Source organism: Sycon ciliatum, chromosome 2 (genome assembly GCF_964019385.1).
Source record: "Sycon ciliatum chromosome 2, ocSycCili1.1, whole genome shotgun sequence".
Lineage (NCBI taxonomy): Eukaryota > Metazoa > Porifera > Calcarea > Leucosolenida > Sycettidae > Sycon > Sycon ciliatum.
In genome coordinates, this window is record NC_088644.1 from 2,993,848 (window position 1) to 3,014,404 (window position 20,557).

The 20,557-nt window shown below is 46.0% G+C and overlaps 1 protein-coding gene and 1 long non-coding RNA gene across 2 annotated transcripts; both read right to left on the bottom strand.

Annotated features, from left to right (window-relative positions):
- Nucleotides 1-894: 894 nt before the first annotated feature.
- LOC135808255 (uncharacterized) lies at nt 895-4,151 on the bottom strand. The gene is made up of 2 exons (XR_010552070.1): nt 3,655-4,151; nt 895-1,620 (listed from the first exon to the last, which is right to left on the bottom strand). It is a non-coding gene; the product is annotated as an uncharacterized LOC135808255 (long non-coding RNA).
- Nucleotides 4,152-12,923: 8,772 nt separating this feature from the next.
- LOC135810709 (ribitol 5-phosphate transferase FKRP-like) lies at nt 12,924-19,176 on the bottom strand. Its single transcript, XM_065324191.1, has 3 exons — nt 18,454-19,176; nt 15,163-15,258; nt 12,924-13,947 (listed from the first exon to the last, which is right to left on the bottom strand). The coding sequence occupies exons 1-3, from the start codon at nt 18,604-18,606 to the stop codon at nt 13,288-13,290; spliced, it is 909 nt and encodes a 302-aa protein (XP_065180263.1). The 5' UTR covers nt 18,607-19,176; the 3' UTR covers nt 12,924-13,287.
- Nucleotides 19,177-20,557: the final 1,381 nt, after the last annotated feature.

Here is a 20,557-nt window from a genome sequence, read left to right on the forward strand (position 1 = left end):
AAGGAACACATCGATCCTTGTTGTAAAGAATATTAAGTATAAATCTATGGTTGAAACCTACTTCCCCAAGCGTTCTCTGTTAAGTATAAATCTATGGTTGAACCCGACTTCCCCAAGCGTTCTCTGAGGGGACCGAGGTCTACTCTATCAGTTCATGTATTCTGTGAAGTGACATGACCATTCGTGGGGACCTTGCTCATAACTGCAAAAGTCCTCGTCTGATTTTTCCGCATCAATTGAACGTTATACATGTGCATGTAGTGAAAGCCACATGCAAAAGGCTGTTCCATGGCACTCATCTGCCACCAAGCTCTGGGTTCATTGGCTGAAAATATTCTTCGGCACAGTAAAGTCGTGCGCCCAAGAACGTGGAAGCCTACAGAACATCCAACCTGGAATACTAAGAACACCACAGCCCAAAATTAAGAATTGCGGTGTAGGTTTGTGCTGTTGTCAAACACCGGGATTGTTACGTTGCACATGTATCTGAGCTTTACCACTACATACACGTCTGTCTTTACACAATTACCAATCTGCAGACAGCATGCTGTTTCGTCCTTTAGTTACTAATGGACTCATCAATGCAGCACAGAGAAAATGAGGCAGGTGAATGTCCTAGGCTAGAGAGCATCAAATACAGGTATAGAATCATGCCTTGCAGATCTCGTTACGGCCCCTTCGATGCATGTCTGAACATTAGATGGCTGTGTAGCTTCAGTTATCTCAGAATATGTACTATTTATCCAGCAGCAACAACGTTGGTCACACAACTATTCACTATAATGAGTATGCGTTGGAACACTTTACCTCGAGTCATACTATAGCAGTGTATGCCATGCATGGGTTTACCTCACACACTGAATTTCATAATTTGACATCCAAATCACAGAAGAGTGGTGTTCCAAACTTTACGTAATTGCACTCCATGTCCTGCGAGCTACAGTAGAATACTTCAATAGAAAATTTCTTATAGCACGTTCTTAGAAACAAATCGTATAGGTTCGAGGCTGTCAACCCAGAAATTTGTGATTTCACAGCCATAGATGTTACCAGTCAGGTCACTGTATACAGTAGGTATGCAGAAGAAAATACTAGTAACTCTTTGTGGAAGAGCTGTGCCAAAATGTGTACAGTACAGTAAATTAATAAAAAATGAGAAAAGCAGTGACAAGGCTGTGCATGATGTAGATCTACTCGTACCAGTAAGTACAGTGCACCAGTGAAATTGTTGGTGTAGTACCGGTATACTACTATAATTATGGCATGGCCCATGCCACTACAATCTATTTGCAGTGGGCCGCAGTAGGCCAGTGCAACAGAAAGCATTTCAGAAGCTGTGTGCAATGTTAACATCTATGACATACAAGTAAACTGCCATATAGCACAATCGATTACTCTCAGCCCACATAAGTACAATGTAGGCCAATCAGTAGTATAGATACATAGAGCACACTCTACATCATACATAGTCGGCACCAAATCTATGTTGTCGATGTACTTTGCAATGATGACATGATGGCAAGCGTGCTTGATTCATCATAATATTGCCTTGTACTTGGTTGGAAGTTAGTTGTAAGTTCAGTGGTCGAGGTAAGCAGAGCTGCTCCAGCTTTCAGAATCCTGCATGAAAAAGGCAGAAAGCAAATGTAGGTATAATAGTAGCAAGCTGATGTAAAGAGCCTGTCTTTCAATGCAATAATTCTATCCACTGCATGGACAGACCTGGTGCTTCATTCACCTCTGTTTCTTGCTTTCTCAGAAAACCTACTTCCTCCTTCAGCCATCTAGCTCATGATATACATTAATTTTTCTTTATGCCTTTTCAGCCGTGGTCGACTTTCGCCCCTCCTGTTTGATTGGCAATTGCAGTCAACCTGGGGAATACTGACCCTCGATTGTGAATGAGAAAAGTGTCGCTATTCGCATTGTTGTTACTCGTGAGGTTGGAAGTATGCAATCAAATGTTCACTAGATCTGAAGATTGTGTCGTTATTTGCGAGTTGTTTTGTAAACCCGAGGTAGATTATTCACAAGGTTGATTGTACATGCTATGGGATGTACAATAACTAACCAAACAATAATGGTGTAACAATGATTTGAGTCCATATCCAATTGGATGAACCTAGAGTGCATGATCCATTCCAGAAAGGCGACTTCAGTGAGTCTTGAATTGTCAGCAGCATCATACTTCCATCGAGCTTTTTTTCTTTTTCGAAACGACCCTCTCTTTTCAATTCGAACGAAGGTCAACATACGATTATGGCAGGCATGCACGCACTGATCTTCACTGTATACATGTGCATGTATACTGTACTGTAGTCTGTGCAGTCAACTAGTCGTGTTCCACTTGGCTTACGGTAAGTATCACTACAAGTGCATAGTAGCCCCCCCCCCCCCCACCCCGGGGAGTGCGCGTGAACGGCAACTGTGAACTGGTAAAAGAATTATTCGACACCTTCGTTCGTTTCGATGGAGAAGGTTCATCTGGCAAATTGAGGCCTTCGTTTCACTCCTAGCCCCAGGAGCGAAATTTTCACTCCTTGGCTGCCTGTTTGAGCCGTCCTTGTGGAAGGGTTGATTTATGCATGCCCGCATATACATGTAGACCTTATTCAATAAACGTCACAATCACGTGAACCAGGGTCCCGGGAACCAGGGAGCGGCAAGAGACCTGCACTCAGTGCACAGTGGACTCGGCGTGGGAACATAGGAGTAGAAAAATACCGGTATTTTACTACTCCCTTGTACGAACTGGGCCTTTCTTGCCACTCGTTTCACGTACGCGTGCCCCAGCTTACAACAAATCCCTGGAGGCGAGTCCAAAAATCACGTTATCGAATAAGGTCTATAGAAACACAGATCACGTAGAACTACCCCATCCGGGGTCACAACTCACAACGTTTTGGGTACTTAGGTCTCATGTCGTCTCCCCAGGTGCTATGAATCCCTGATGCACATGTATCTACATATACAATGTAACCGTAACTCTACCAATATTGCGGACGATGACCCTCCCCCCCCCCCCCCCCCGGCAAACAGAAAGTCGCTATGTCCTGGCCGAGTTTATCTTTAAATTAAATGGTTTTCTCGGTTGGGATTTCATACCTGACAACCATCCCGATTTGGCCGGGACCGTCCCGATATCGAGGGCGGTAATAGGCACCCAAAAGTGCACTAGTTCCATGCCTCACCGCGAGCTTCTTTTGTATACATTTTCATGCCTAGGTATGTCATTGGATCTCAGGTTTGCAAAGGTTGGCAGGTATGGGATTTGTAGAGTGACCAGTTTTGACTATTGCCACCTGCTGTGCAGAAGTGTCATTCCTACATCCTGGCTGCAAACGTACCCCCCCCCCCCCCCCCCCCCACACACACACACCACCACCAACAATGTTCGATCCTATTTACAGGACCTCACTCTATATGAAAGTGTAGCAGAGGCACTGCCAAAGTATAAAAAACAGCAATTGAAATGCAAGCTGCATTGTGCATGCATGGAGGGCATGGGGAAGAGACTGAGAGGGTGAAAGTGAAGGAAATTTGTTCCGAAATCAAGAGAATCCGAGGAACCCTTGCTGCATTCTTCAGTTCGATAACGTCAGTGGGTGAATCTCAGATGTGTTGTGTGCCCAGACATACAAGTACAGCACTAACCTGAGCATGAGAGCTGCTTGTCATCATCGTGGTCAGGAAAACGAAAGGACGAACGAGGAAGATTGCTGACCATGCATGACGAACAACTGCATATCTAGACGACAGACGGCTTGCCAGAATCAGTCTGGTGTATCTTCAGGAATCTTCTTTCCTAATCGCATTCAGCAGTCAGCTTCGAGGTCAAGAACGCGATGATATTTTCAGAAGGAATAATTTTCAAAAATTTTAAATTTTGGAGAAGAAGCTTCCTTTCTAAAAAAAAAGCGTTCCTTGCTTTCACGCAAGGAGGTGCCTTGCCGGACATGTCGTCGACAGCACAGTGTCGGCAGATCCACGTTTGTAGGCTGCAGACCCGGCAGACGTTTTGATCATCCCGGCCTGGTGGTGAGATTTTGGACCCGGGAGTACTAAAAAGCTGCTCGCATCCCAGGGTGCTCAGTTTCGCTCTACCCGCGCGAGTAGGGGTCCAGGTAACGGGCTCTCTTTCGCGGCCTGCCGAGCATAATATACCTCGGACCGGAGCGATCGACGCTGAATGAGCGGCGCTAGCACTGGGTACACTAGGCCTAGGGTCGACCGGTCTGCAGTATGATTGTAGTATTTGTACGTAGACCTACTGTACTACAATTTTTTTGTACGAGTAGACCTAGCAGCTCTGACTTTTGCACCAGCCTTGCTTGTACTTGTACTGTAGTGTAGATGATCTACGGTATATGTACAGTGTCACTGTGTGTAGTTCTATGCACTTCACTTGCAACTTTTTGATGACCATTTTGTTCCTGTTCGACCCTCTTTGAAGTTGTACATTGCTCGTATTATCGTGTGAAGTATTGAGGTAACGAACTAAAAAAATCAAAAGCGGAACAAACAACAAAACTAGCCACTAGGCCCTGGGCCCCTGGCGGATAATGCTGGCAGAAAAATGGGCAGAATTTGGTACTCTAGTACTTTTCTGGTACATATACCGGTATTTTTCATGCATGTTTGGTATGTGGATAAAGAAAATGGAGAAGGAAGTTGTAGGGCTGTGTTCCCAATAAAAAATTAAAAAATAAAAAATAAAGTGCCTGCCATAAGATTTGTATGGTTCTGCCAATTAAATTTCTCCGGCTGCTTTTCGAGCAGAATCTGTCAATCGAGCATTAGCCGCCAATACTGCTTTCCCCAAATCGGCCAGCCGAGAAGACCTTAAGCCTTGAGTCTGTGGGGATTGCCCTATCAAAATATGAATAAATAAATAATAACAAAAAAGTGAGAACGAATGATAATAATAACAATAATAAACAAGAAGGTGACAAAACACATTTAGGCACAAGTGGCAACAACGTTGCCGCACTACACAACAGAACATTATTTGAACAATTTTAGGGTAATAACACTATCTTTCTGGACACACAAATTCGGCTTATGAATGCGCTGACAAACAGCTTCCAAAACTTGTAACTGCAAAAGATAACCATGACGAGCACGGCACAAAACAGAAAAACAGGAATCAGAATAAGTACGACAACAGTCAGTACTAGAAACCAAATGATTGTATACTGAAGACTTGTTATTACGAGACGGACGCACACAATCTCGACTCACGCGCACACCCTCACACTCACTCTCACCCTCACTCAGCTCACCTTCTCCCTCACTGTCGGAATCAGAACCTGCTCCGTCATCCCCCGCGGTTTGACTCTCCTCCTCACTTGCATCGTCCTGCGTCTCACCTTCACCACCCACGCCAACCCTGAATGCCGTTGCCTTCACGTCAGTCGTCGTCCTTTCCGATTGTTTCCTTTGTATTTTTACCGTGAATTCATAGGTCCGGTTGTAATCTGCTGTAGATCTCCGTGGTCTGTCATTTGCTGCTTTGTTTTGTGGATTAGTTGTTGTTGTTGTTGGATGTGAAGCTGGTGTTGTTGTTGGATGTGAAGCTGGTGTTGTTGTTGCAGCCATGGTTGTTGGTCTTTCTGTTGAATCCAGCTCTATTTCCGGTGGGACAAATCGACCGCCGCGGGTGCTCCCCACCAACACAGACCTCAAGGGAGGATACAAAGGAAACAATCGGAAAGGACGACGACTGACGTGAAGGCAACGGCATCCAGGGTTGGCGTGGGTGGTGAAGGTGAGACGCAGGACGATGCAAGTGAGCATGTTGTCTGAAACAATCCACTGAGAAGGTTGATTTGCAACGTCAAGTCTCCGGACGAAGCGGACGGGTTCAGATGCACGATTTTCGGAACTGGACCTAGCCAGCTTCATGCATGACACCGTTGTCGACCGGCAATTAAATTCACTCTACCCAGAGAAGTTAAAGGGGAAGTGCATCGATTTTTCAAGTAGGGCTCAGATGAAAGACAATTGGATATCGGTTCCGATGGTATATCTCTCGCTTGCGTACGGCAAGGGAAACTTGCCATATCGCCGATTTCCTGATCCCGTTTCCATGGCGACTACAGGTGATGACGCACATTCTGCTTAGCTCCGTGAGAGAGAAGGTCGATCACTGCAGAATTGTGTCATTTTCAGTTGTTTTCTTGTATTCACGAAGTGAAAGAAGTACTGTGTTCAATGCTGTTAGTGCCGTGAACTGTTTATTAGTAGTCCTCTCCGTTGTGCACTGGGACGTGACACCGACAGGGGAAAGCTGGAGTGCGGAGACGTTAGCTGGCAAGCGAAAATCGTGACGAACCAAGTGCTGAAATCTTGGTTGGGACAAATCAAACGTTCAGCATTTACCTCAACCAAGGACCATGCCGTTTGCTCTTTCCACTTCCTGAAGATGGATGCGCTGCCTGCTGGAGACTCTCCTATCTCTCGTAACATCTTCTGAAGCCAGGTGAGACGACGAGTAGCGGAGATTAGCGAACGAAATAATGTCGTATGTTTTGACATTTTTGCTGAACATTTCTCAGGAGAGATGGCGAATACCAAGCATCTTCTCCTAGTCTAGAGAAACCATTTCGTAGGTTACATTCTGCCTAGGGAAATGGCTGGGGAGGACACACTTGGAGGAGAACGAAGTAAGTGATCTTGTTTATGTTGTTCTTTGGTATTGCAATCTTATGTTTGACGAACATACGGCATGGTGCATAGTTGGTCGTTGAGTGCCTGCATGTGCATGTATAAGTGTGTGCTGATAAACACTTCCTATGCAAGAATCTGACACTCATGCTCTCTTTCTTTCTTGCAGTATGTGCGCACGTGTGTGTGTGTGTGTGTGTGTGTGAGTGAGTGTGTGTGTGTGAGTGAGTGTGTGTGTGTGTGTGTGAGAGAGAGAGAGAGAGAGAGAGAGAGAGGGAGAGAGTGTGGGCAGGAGCAGCGTGGAGCATGCCAGTGTGATCGCTGTGGCCGTTGCTTTCTTAGCTGTGGCGTTCTTGCCCGTCACAAGTGTGTGGCTCAGCCCCCAACGACAGTGGAGCCGTGTTGTGGTGAATACTGTGTGTCCCGCGACCGCTGCTTCCGTTCGGTCCAGGGCAGGAATAGACACCGCTGCTGAAGCTCTCCCCTGCCGTACGTCAGTCTCGTGGCAGATGACCCGAACTCTCATTTTGTGTGTGTGTGTGTGTGTGTGTGTGTGTGTGTGTGTGTGTGTGTGTGTGTGTGTGTGTGTGTGTGGTGTATGTATGTATGTGTGTTGCTCCCTACATAGACAAACTCTTGTTTTTGTGTCCCGGGCGCCATGGGGCGGCGTTCTCACATTCTCTCTCCACTGCCCCTCCGGGCCCACGTGGCTGTGACTCGACAGGGCAGGGCAAGTGTGTGTATGGCGCATGGTGTGTGCTGGCTTGTCTGTATAAATATGTTGGACAGGAATTTGTTCACCCACAACGGTGACGGAAAACCATGCTAGGTGTTGCTGGAAGTTATGGGGTCTGCGAGCAGTTACAATAACTTACGTCATGTCACAACAAAGAACGGTGCAGTGGTTGACCCTCATGTAAACATGATGGTGATGGTACCTCACCTAAGCTACCCATGAAGCTAGAAAGAACATCAGGTCAACAGAATTGTACCAGAGGAAAGCATCTATTGCCCGAACTTCTTCATATGAAATGAACAATACCCTTCTCCATAGAGACAACATGCAGATGAAGTGTATGGACAAATAATATAATTATAAATAGGCCATTCACTGAGGGCATGGAATGATCTCTACGTGTAGATTGGATAGACACATGCACGTCTGCAAGGAAAGCATTTGTTCATGGGTTAGTTCATGGGCTGATTGAGTTCACATGGACTAAGTTCATATCATGCCATCTCTCCTGAGCAGCAAAATTTCAAAACATACGACATTATTTCGTTCGCTAATCTCCGCTACTCGTCGTCTCACCTGGCTTCAGAAGATGTTACGAGAGATAGGAGAGTCTCCAGCAGGCAGCGCATCCATCTTCAGGAAGTGGAAAGAGCAAACGGCATGGTCCTTGGTTGAGGTAAATGCTGAACGTTTGATTTGTCCCAACCAAGATTTCAGCACTTGGTTCGTCACGATTTTCGCTTGCCAGCTAACGTCTCCGCACTCCAGCTTTCCCCTGTCGGTGTCACGTCCCAGTGCACAACGGAGAGGACTACTAATAAACAGTTCACGGCACTAACAGCATTGAACACAGTACTTCTTTCACTTCGTGAATACAAGAAAACAACTGAAAATGACACAATTCTGCAGTGATCGACCTTCTCTCTCACGGAGCTAAGCAGAATGTGCGTCATCACCTGTAGTCGCCATGGAAACGGGATCAGGAAATCGGCGATATGGCAAGTTTCCCTTGCCGTACGCAAGCGAGAGATATACCATCGGAACCGATATCCAATTGTCTTTCATCTGAGCCCTACTTGAAAAATCGATGCACTTCCCCTTTAAGGACCTGACCTCACTCCGCCTGTTTAAGATCCGTGCCGCCCCTTATTTACTACGACATGCATAGCTCATTATCCACATGTCCTTTGCGTCTCTGTGTTTTTCACTGTTTTTATTTGACATTATCTTTCTCTTTCTTTACGGAGTTGTTGCTGTTCATTTTGCTACTCTTTCTTTTTCCCTCCCCTTACTTTTATTTATCGCCGTGGTTGGCAATCACCCACTCTCTTTAACATTGGCCGGTGTTTCCACCGAGTCTTGAGATGTTGTAATAAATATACAATAATTGTATATTTATTACAACATCTGTTGTGGCAGCTTGTAATGGCAGCTTGTAATGCCAATTTTGCATGCGAAATGGTTATAATGCCAGCATTATGCCACCTGGAAAAAAGGGACTATAATGCCAGCCATAATGCTAGCATTACCCGCCCATGCCTACTTGTACCGGTAGTACTACAGTATAGTGCGTTGAGGTTGTGTGACTCGTGTCCTTTGACCTTCTCTCCAACAAACATTAGCCAGTAGGAAGACCGTCACTGGTAAAATACTACACTACAACGTACAGTTGTGGCTAGTTCCATCTAGCAGAGCTGTATTTCCAATATCTCACCAACTTTGAAGCCAATGTGCCAACAATTCTTTTAGCCGATTTTCCAATATATTCCAATTTTGCAGCCGATTTTCCAACAATCAGCTGATTTTGCAGCCGAACCTGATGTATTTTTGAGCTAGGCGAAAAGCCGAATAGGCGAAAAAACGGGCCGATTTGGGGAAAGCCTAGCCGCCAAGGCCAAAGGGCTAGTTGTGGCAGCAAGAAAAAACAACCGCAGCTCTTGAGCCTTTCGTAAAATCATACTACAGTACTAAAAAGGAGTGTGGCTCATAAACCCAGAGATACTCTCGAAAGGCAACTAACTGTCTTGAACCATACTCAGATTTACTTCGATGACCATTCAGAAAAATACCAGCATGGCACAAGCAGAACTCTGGAAAAACAACAACTGTGCCTACGCTCCAATGAACTACAAGTATATAGCAAGAGCGGCGGCCACATCTAACACCTTGCCTCTACACCAACACTTACTCAGCACATACATGTAGATAAGAAGAGCGCGTGATGACGAATAAGGTGCTAAGTGTTAGCGTAGGAACAAGGCGCCAGACGTGGCGCGTACAGGCAACGATTTAGCAGAGCATGGAGAGGAAAACTGTTCAGCAACATTCAAAGAAGCAAAACGAGAACGAATAATACTTCAATTGAGGCTATCTAAAACCTATGTATTTGTTTACCGCTGCCTGAATGGACTTGCTAGTCCTCTTCTGCGAGACCGCTTTACCTTGCGCGCCCATGGTGCTCGCACTGCAGCCACCACCCGTGGCCAAGTCTCTGCTGCTCTTGTTCTGCCCCCCGCTAACACCCGATATGGCTTTAGTGCAATTTCTTATTTGGGCGCTAGTAGTATAGGGGGAGGGGGTTCTGGCTCACCTGGCGGTGAGCCAAAATCGACTTTCTCGATCGGCCCTTCGGGCCTCTCTCCCAAGTCTCCCCCTCCCCCCTATACTACATGTACTAGTAGTAGTAGTACGTGTAGTAGTATTTATTATTTGACTAGGGGAGTCCCAACAGGCATGGCCTTGTTAGAGGGAACCCTAGGTGAATCTTTGTGAGGTGAGCAAAAGTACCAGCAGATTGTGCCTGACGACAGTTTGGAGGAAGAGTGTTCCACCGACCTGCCGCCAGAAAAGAAACTGAGCGCAGTCCATACCCAATATGTACAGTAGGTAATACTAAGGCAGCTGTATCCTGGCCACGAGTACGAGCATTTGTGTGCGGGCCAACTGAACGCAGGAGAAACAGTGACTGAAGGAGGGGGCTAGTAATTGATGACAAGCAGCGATAGACCAAAACGTATAGTTTCAAATATTTTTTTTAACTCGTTGCTCAAACGAATACAGATGACACCGTTGTAAAACTAATGCACTAGGGGAACGTGTGAGATAATGACTCTGTGAGATAATGACTCTTACCAGGAGATAGGTCTGTCATACAGTTCCCCTCTCCTACCCTATAGTTCTAACCCTTCAGTACACTTCTTATTCTTTATGGTTCCTTTTTCTTCTCCTCCCCTTCTCCCTGCCTTGCCGTGGTTGGCTAACACCCTCTCTCTTTGTATTGGCCGGTGTTCTCACTGTGCTATGATATGCTGTAATAAATAAATAAAATAAATAAATAATAGCTATGAAAAGTATGAATGCCGCAGACATCACCACGCAACATGACAATTTGTTCAAGGTTTGGTTTTGTGTGTTTCCAAAATCGATTTTCAAGCTCCGATCATCACCGGAGGAACTGCTAAACAAGCTACTAAAATCAGCATCAAAACCAAAGGTCGTCATCATAGGTCCAAGTCGTTGCCCAGTCTACCTTTCCTTACCTTGGAAAGGAGAGGCATCACAGACATTGTGCCGCACAATCAAAACGTTAGTTACACAAACATACTTTGCGGCGCACTTCATCCCTGTGTTCACTACGATACGTGCGTTCACGGTGAGGAAGGATGTCCTACCATCCCACCTATTGAGCCACTTGGTCTACCAATTTGAGTGCCGGAATTGTGATAGCCGGTACGTTGATAGGACCCTTCAACACCTGAGCGCACGTATCAAGCAGCATGTACCACTTCACATGCTGCCGGACGCAGCAAAAGCGAAGCGCCCGAAGCGGGGAAGACCACGCAAGAACCCGCTCCCTCTACCACCGACACAATCAGAGCAAGTCGAACACACGGTGCAGAGGAAGAGTGGTGGATCACTAAGCCAACCGAATGTGCCTTCTCCACCGTTGCCCTTGCCGCCACCGGAGCCACCACCAGTGCCGTTGGTGGCTGGGGTTGGGGTGGAGTCGGCAACAACGACAGTACCGCCAATCACAGAAATTGATCCCATTTCTTTGACACAGTATCCGGCTGTGCGGACACCGCAGCACCCTCCGGCGCTTGATCCGTGGGTCCAGAGACCACGGAGGTCGACCGCCAATTATTCAACCGAAATATATGCTAGGAATGGCCAAGGCCCACGCGGAGCATCGAAGGAGACCAGAAACCAGAAGCAAAACGGAACACAATCTCGGGACGTAGATGAGGTAAGGACAGTGGCACGGGACAGACGTAGGAAGGAGAACATGGATGGTATCAGACGACTGACTGGTGGTGAATATGAGTTGGGTGATGATGCGGCGGATGACGAGGATACAGATGACGACGAGGCGGATGACGGCGAGGATACAGATGACGACGAGGCGGGTGATGACGAGGCGGCGGATGACGACGAGGCGGATGACGATGAGACGGCTGGTGGTGATAAAACGGACGAGGAGGAGTTAGGTGGCAGGGAAGGTGATGGAGCTGATGAGGGTGAAATTCGTAAGAAGTCAGCTGTGTACTTGCATTTGTTATCTCGTCCCGATTGTTTGAGTGTGTATGATGATTTCCACTTCTCTGTACTGTGTCGTGCCCGTTATGTCCAGCAGTTGAAGGTCCTTGAAGCTGTTTGTATTCGTACGCATAAGCCCGATTTGTGTAAGCAAAAGGAACATGTTTTAGCACTTAGGTTATTTTCGTGAGGTTGCACCCCGTGTTCATGAGTTGTTTCTGCACTGTTCATGCCCATTTGTCACACTTACTCTTTATCTTAGTTCTCACTTTTTGTAATACTTACCACAAGTTACCCGTCATGTGTCACACTTCTTTGGATTTTTAACCTTTGTTTTTCCCTTGATCACTTTAGTTCCGTATTTCCACTGATGATCGGAGCTTGAAAATCGATTTTGGAAACACACAAAACCAAACCTTGAACAAATTGTCATGTTGCGTGGTGATGTCTGCGGCATTCATACTTTTCATAGCTATTATTAAACTTTTATCTCCACGTAGATTATTTAAATAAATAAATGGTAAGAAATGTGTGTGTGAGATCCAAGTACTAATTTTACAGCACCAAGTACTAATTTTACACCTCCAACCACTGATCCAATGTTGGCTCAACCCCATTCCAGAAAAGTGAGCCAACTAACGTTACTTCAGCTTTTTCACTTACCGATCTTGGCTCGACTCCACAAGCGACCGACTTGTAGCTGCTGCGCTGCGGCCCTTGCCTGGCTTGGGTGTTCGTCTTTGTACCGTGGGCGATTCAGTCCCTGTAGCTCGTCTCATTTCTCACCTCCTCTTTCTTTCTTCCCTTTTTTCATCTCCCCTTGTCTCATAATTCTTCGCTAACTTTGCCACCTAGTTGTAATGGTCACCACCGGCTTGTGATGCTATTTCTTCATACTTGTAGGTAAATACTTCGTCCCCCCCCCCCCACCCCACCACCACAAAAGTGATCTTGTTCAAGTTCAAGTTTCAAGTATTCACTCGGTAGATAAACTCAAAGCGTAATGGGCAAGAAAGCCTTTGAAGAAATAGAGGCAAGATGATTCAAGTATCCAGTTTGGAACTATATAAATTGAAATTCACTCCACATGTGCGTACTCGACCGTCTGATGTGGTAAGACTAGGATCAAGGGGTCGGTTGGCTGATGGATGTCGCCCACTCGATAGTGAACACACCTGTTTACTGGGCATCCGGGGATATGAAGGGATTCCACTGTACATGACTATACATCGAAATGCAGTGGAAACGTGGCATGACCACCAGCCCTGCACGGTGACAAAAAAACACCATCCGCCAGTACTCACCACGACGGGAGAGCGTGGACATCGGCAATCCTGCTGCCGGCAACATCACATGCTTGCTAAATTTGTGGGGACACAACATAGTCGCCCGGACCTTACAGTGGGCAAAGTGCGTGCCAGGCAATGCAACATGGCGCAGAAATAGAGAATGCCCACAACGCTGAGTACTGCCACGAACAGCACCAAGAACGAAAAATAATACATAGATTCGAAATAGCAATTGATACGGTACGGTACGGGAAGCCAGTAGGAGTTCGGGTAGCGGTATACGGCAAGAAACTCCTTGACAGGATTCGGTGCTGTCATATCCACTCCTTCAAATGTTACCGTTGTCATAGTGTCAATGTATCGCCTAGGAAATGTGTAACGGAATATATCTGGCACTTCGCAACGAGTGATGAGCTGATCATTGTCCTGTCCCAAATTGACAATGGGTACGTGGAGTACGACCTCGGCTCGAATGATCTCACCACGGGCTTCTTCTGGCACAACGGCCCGGCGAATGAAATAACGGCACGCACCGCCATAGTATAGGACATCACCACGCTTGGCCAGCAGCCGCTTGAGTTCGTTAAAATTTGCCATAAACTCAATCTGCATGGCCCCCATGTCGGCATCGTGATCCCAGGGTATGATGCGACCTGAGCGATGTGCTGCCAACAAGGTGCCATAGTCCAGCCAATACCGCAGGCCAACCTCATCTGCAACCTATCAGCACAGACAGGTAACCATGAGAACACAATATCAGGGATAAGAAAAACACACACAGTACACCAGGGTTAAGTGACCTCGCTGTCAGTGACCACCTGATTTTAATGGCCGTTTTCCATGTACAGGCAGTTATGGATAGAAACTGCACTGGGAAAAATGACCATCTGCTTTGCGCGACAAGCAACTGGCTTGTTTTGTACGAAGGGACTTGATCCGACCTGCATAGAGCGACCACAAGTGCTGTCCTGGCTGGCGTGCTTAAACGCAACAAGGCTGAAGTATCCTGAGTATCGAGTTCATCAGCTAAAAATGCACAACTTCACACATGTGTGCCGTGCACTCACATTTCTCGCGAGGTGAGCATCATTGCCTCCTTGGACGCAGCATTTCAGAAGACGACTTGTGATCTTGACATTCAATTGACCCGGCAACAAAACCTTCCTCAATTTAATGGGTTCAAAATCAGCTGTTTAAGTGCGCCTGCCAGGTGCGATGCTGTAGAGCCGCCACTACAGTCCATTCAGAAAAAGATGGACTTCTAGCTTTTGGCCATAAATGGGTCAAACTTTGAGTTTTTTTAGAATTTTTTCTGCAATCCCCTATGGAATCCTCTTCCAATTATGTTTCTGAAGTCTATTTGTCCAAAAAGCAAGCCATAACAAGAATAGGATATCGGCCAGGTTTTGCCCCAGAAGCATTGAATTGGAAAAAACCATCAAAATCCAGGCCGTTTGACCCTGCCTGCAACAGTGCATTGTGTGGTTCGAACCCCAGTTCAGGTACCCTTTTTGGACTCTTTTTCAAAGTTCAAATTTCGCAGCACTGCACTGTGTACAATGAAATCACGAAAAATCGCCAAATACGGGAGCTCGCCAGAGCCAGAGCCCATCTTTTTCTGAATGGACTGTAGTAACTTATCCTTGAAGTACTGAAATAGATGGGAATTTGAGGAACGAGTTGTTCAGAGCCTCCTCTGACCAAGTGCATTCGATTCAGAGCCCCAGTCCACAGCAGTACTAAAGCATGTTGACACAGACAGGGTGAGGGTGATAGAGAGAGCTGTACTGTGTAGACACAGACATGGCCAGAGTGATAGGGAGAGCTGTGCCAGCAGGCTCCGCTGCCTCAGCAACAATCTAGCAATTCATAGCGAGAAAATTTCTGTAGTAGCGGTTAGGCACCTCAACACACTACACTCGACTTAGTACTTACCGCTGCAAAGTTCTTAGTGTTACGGACGAGCTCTTTCAAGCGAAATGCCTGATTGCTAGGATAACAAGGCTGGTTGAAGCGTACATAAGCGAGAGCCTGCATTAGAATAGAGAGCATGAACAGTATACACACGTCATACAAGCCAGCAGACGACCAAATGTAACGTGCCTCAAACTGACGAATATTTGACGTATTGGGGCTTCCCGTGCGCACTAGTTTGTGCGTTAAGCCCAGTGAGGGCTGTACCACCAGCCCGTGTAACTCCTCAGGAAGCTGGGGAGCCGGTTTCGATGTCAGAAGAACATTTTGAACAGTCTCTCCTTGGACGATGACTACTACGGCGCCGTAGAAGTTGGTGGTAGAGCATCCGCTCTAGGTCGGTGATGCTCTACCACTTACCTGGTCCAGTCCTGGTGGTGACAGTCAATTTTTCCACTGGACTAATACCCTTTTCACTCCCAAGCTGATAAATTTTTCTGAGAGCCTTAGGATGCGTTCTAATCTTCTCTAGTTTCTTCGAGAATTTTTTCCTGGAAGTCGAAAAAACTGGAATAATTTAGGAACGAGTCTCGAAGAAATCGGAGATCTGTTGCCCATGTGAAGTGCCAAAGGGGCCGCGGCCTTGAGTGACACAAATGCAATACGCACTGTGCGTATAAATAAATCCGTAGCAAAAAAGACGCTCATGATCCACACATGGCTTTCAGTACTACTGAGTAGTACAGATGCGCTGATTCCAAGACGTGGGAATCTCCACGTTCAACCACCTTTGCAGTTCGGAGAGCTTGGAGAGCTTTGGAGAATCTCCTACAATGCAGACAGGATATAATAACAGCTTCCCAACCTTTTCGAGAGGATTTTTGAATGTACCCGAAGTCATTTGAAACTGCTTTTATTGTGCACGGGTGTGGGAAAGTGTTTCAGGACGGTACGATCAGACATTGTTTTAGGTGGCATTTTGGGCTCTCCTCCAAAAACTTCAAAAGTTAGAGCCGTTTGGGCAGATATCAGATAGTATTGCCCTCGCACTCGGTCAAAAATACATATGTAACGATGGTACACTCATACATACGCACTGCACATGCTCATCAATACTCTACGGATCGTAAAGGGGAAGTATACCTTAAAATCAAATTTTGTTAATTTTCACCAGCTGCAATCTTCGGGGTGCTGATTCGAATGGTCTTGGTCCGAGGAAGCTGAGATGCTTCCTTCCTCCTTTACTCCCAATCGAACTTGCGCACTTCCACCATTTTATAACAATATCTTGCAGGGAAAATGTAGAGCCCACTATCTAGGGAGGGCAAGCTTCAATTGATAAGTCGCTGGGACATGACGAAATCCAATGGGGGCACCAGTGGGCACCTTGCTGTGTACATGATGTGCATGTATATCAGTTTTTTATGCTATGAAGAGTGTAAAAAATGAACAAAATCCATGCATTATGACGTACGTGTATGAAATGAACCAGTTACCCTTATAACAATATTACCCTTAGGGGCCGTCCGTAAATATCGAACTTTTTTCACCAAACGAATTATTTTAGTTTAGACCCAACCCCTCCCTCCCTCCCCCTCAGAACGTAAAAAGTGTTGACATATACAATGCATATACAACAAAACCCGCAAGTGTGTAACTGCTCCTATGGCCATGTACATGTATCGAACTTTTCTGAAACGAAATTGATCAACCCCCTCCCACCCCATAACGAAATTATTTCGTTTCGTGAAAAAGTTCGATAATTATGGACGACCCCTTATAACAATATTTCTTGGTCTGACGCAAATATCGTTACAGGTAGACTCCCTCTAATTCGAATACGGTATAATTCAAACAATCCGTGTAATTCGTACTTTTTCGTCGTACCGATCTTCTGCAAGTCACTTCAAGTCAAAATCGAATGCATAATTCGAAGTACGAAAAGTGCGTCGGTTGGATAATTCGAACCCAGTCTTCGTACAGAAGAGCTGTTTACAGTAAATTGGCTATGTCCTTTGAACGCTTATTTCGAAGTGAGATTGAGTTGCTATCCTTGTAATTCGAAGTTCATTCTTTTCTCCTTCTCTAGCCAAGAGTAGCTCAAAAATCGATCGATGGTCCGCTGCAGGATCGACTATAGCGTTCAAGAAACCCACCTTCTCTCGAAATTTGATTCAAGCCCGTGCGAGGCAAATTGCAAAGGTTTGATTGAAGACAATTTCTTCCTGGTGGCTGACTCTCTTCGCGGATCTCGATGGCCTTTCTTGCCGCGCCAGCTCGTGCGCGGAGATGTTGGCGCACAACAACACTATTGTTGTAAATATTGTCTATGCCTATGCTCTACTTCCGTTCTTCAGAACGACGTGCTGGTGTCCGACGGCCTTTCATGACGCGGATTAGCAGCGCAGTTCTTTTCCGTTGAAATTGTTTCAGGAAAGCTGCAGTGACTGACAACTTCTTCACTAGAAGATGAAGATAATGTCAAATGATTTTGTGTCGATCCAGTGTTTTGATGATCCGTTGTACATGACCGGTACGACCACCTATGTTTCGTTGATGCAAATAAAAGTGTGCAAAAAATATTCAGCATGCGATTTCAAGCATTTTGACATACAGGTCAGTGCATGGGGCCTGCATTTGGGTAATTAGAAGTTCCGGATAATTCGAAGTTAGGGCCTGGCAATTTGAGGTTCAAATTAAAGGGAGTCTACCTGTATAAGGGTAGGTCGACTGTATGTCCAGGTCGACTTAGTGTGTGCGAACCAACTCAGGGTCGAGTTGCTGTGGAATACTGGTATGGAATGAAACAATAAACGCCCCTCTTGAATAGAAGCCCCTCTTGAATAGAAGCCTCCTCAAAATCGGTATTGAAAAAATCTGATTCTTGCACAGTGTAAACCATCGCAATATCCCATACACAACATGTATCACTACAACCGCCTATACTCTATAGTATAGGTATAACTTCTAATGTACATGATTGTATCACTACAACCGACTATAGGTTCTAAACTTCTAATGTACATGTATCACTACAACCGACTATAGGTTCTAAACTTCTAATGTACATGATTGTATCACTACAATCGACTATAGGTTCTAAACTTCTAATGTACATGTATCACTGCAACCGACTATAGGTTCTAAACTTCTAATGTCGCAATGATATTTCGACTGGCAAAATGCATTTTGCTTTGGATATCCGATGTAGCCTAACACCCTGTACCCGGTCACTGCACTATAGCCGATACAGAGACTGTAGCTGTACTCGGCACAACAAGAGTGAAGCTGCGTGCTTGTCGGAGCACTCACCGGTTTCAACACCTGATGAACGTGTAGGCCCTCGACTTGGTAGACACGCAGCACTACCTCCACACCGAAAGCCAGCAGCAGCGCACACATAAGTAGCGTGATGAAGTACAGCTTCCAGGACGGATACATGATGTTGATTGGGAACCGCCGCATAGCAGCGGCGGCAGGAACGCTTTTCACCAGCAAGAAGGGAATAAGATCATGAACGGTCAACCGTCAAGCCAGGCAGCTAGCTAGCTGCGTAGACGACGCGTTCACAAGTGGCTTCACCGTCAGTCAGCTTACGACGGTGTTGTTGCGAGGTCTGTGACTGTGGACAGCACTGAAGAGTTTGTACATCTACGAGTTACGACTCCCCGCTGCTACAGTGCTAGCTCCGATCCGAGTCGAGTCAGTGTCAGACTACAACAGTTACTACAATAATGATTGCAAGTAGATCTACCAGACATGTCGACAGTAGACCTACTATTCTCTGGTGCTTGGGTACCCCCGGGTAGCATCTAAGTTCTAACTATTACTAAAAGACTGCAAAACTCTGCATGCAGTGGTAACCAGGTTACCTGGTGGCGGACGTGGTGACACACGGACGGTCGGTGTCTGACAGTGACACTGCCACACTCGCAGACAGACTGACTGTCAGTAGATCTACTGTTCCGCAACTACATGATTATACAGCCTGAACAGATCTACTGCATGCACTGCACTGGTGTCCGACTAACAGCCAAAAACAGTCGTCACCGCGCTTTGCATCATGTTTACAGTTTAGTTAGTTCTGCAAGACTGCCAAGAGTGATTCGATTATCATCTCTCAGCGGCAGTCCCCTACATAGTACATTACAACAGTAGTCCTACGAGTACCGTGGCCAGCCCCTATCAGTAATGACAGTATCACTCTACTATCCGTGATGCAAGTGTAGTCTGCTGCAGTGCGGAAGCGGCTAAACACCTACTAAAATAGTAAATACAGTGTCATGTAAGAAAGGGTTTGCTCCCCACACCTAGCAAACCCTTTCTTACAAATCATCGCCGAAGTCGCAACCACTACTTCGTCATGTAATACTAAAATAATTTAATAAATTAGCGGGATATAATGTAGTTCTACTAGTTGTAGTTGTAGTTATAGTGCCACTGGCACTGTAGCTGTACTACTGGCACTGGCCCTTACCTATGACTATGTGCTTTCTTGAACATTCTACAACAGTACAACTACAAGTGAAGACTGAACTCTGAAGTATCGCGGCCAGAGCTAGAGACGGTGACTGCACATGGTCACGCTGTACCAGGGTCAGGGAAACCTGTACCCCTCTCGACTCTAGTATTAAACTATTGAAGACTAGTCTTACTTCACTTCTAAGTTCTATTCAATTTGATTACTTGAAGTACATGTTCCACTAGTACAGTACTAGGACTTGAAGTCGTGAATGTATCTTCGAAAACGTGGATTGCATTGATAATGATAGATTGCATTGATAATGCAATGATAGATTGCATTGACGCCGGGATGAATGCACAGCACTAGTCCGGTCTCCGGACTCAGACAGCTAGCTACTAGTATAACATCAATTCATGTACATAACTGTTAAAAGGAACTACAGTATTACGTACTACTTACTAGTTCAGTAGTTGGTGAGCCCGGCCTCAGCCGGACACATTGTGTATCTAGTTTCTGGACAACAACAAACTGAACAGAAGCCTTCTTACTCTTCTTTGCATGTAACTACAGTACACTTCAAGTTAGTTCCTGGTCCTCCGTTGACGAAACCAGTATCATCACGTTGGTCCTGTGGTGTTCCTAGCACTCGCAGTGCGGGGAATACACGTGTGTTCGATTTTTTGAACTCTTCCTCTTTTCTAGGAACTTAGGAAGGGTATACCGGTAGCTTGTCAACTGCATGAAAGCACACAGACCAGCACTCCGTCCTTATGCCAAAGTCACAATAGAGTTTTGCTATACTTCCGACGCGGCAATAGTGTCCTATCGTTCGAGGTGCTCAATAACAAGTGTCGTGGCTGGCTGATCGTCCCTACGACGTGTTAGTTATCCCAAGTCCGTTTGCACAAAGTATGTGTGCGCCTCTTGGTAGTTCCACTCAGGGCCAGGCGT

What these genes read in the sequence shown, in the direction of transcription:
- LOC135810709 (XM_065324191.1), bottom strand. Translation starts at nt 18,606, where the DNA reads ATGCGGCGGTTCCCAATCAACATCATGTATCCGTCCTGGAAGCTGTAC. An exon ending in TTCATCAGGTGTTGAAACCG is followed by an intron (nt 15,259 to 18,453) that starts GTGAGTGCTCCG and finishes ATTCTAATGCAG; the next exon opens with GCTCTCGCTTATGTACGCTT. An exon ending in ACACTAAGAACTTTGCAGCG is followed by an intron (nt 13,948 to 15,162) that starts GTAAGTACTAAG and finishes CTGTGCTGATAG; the next exon opens with GTTGCAGATGAGGTTGGCCT.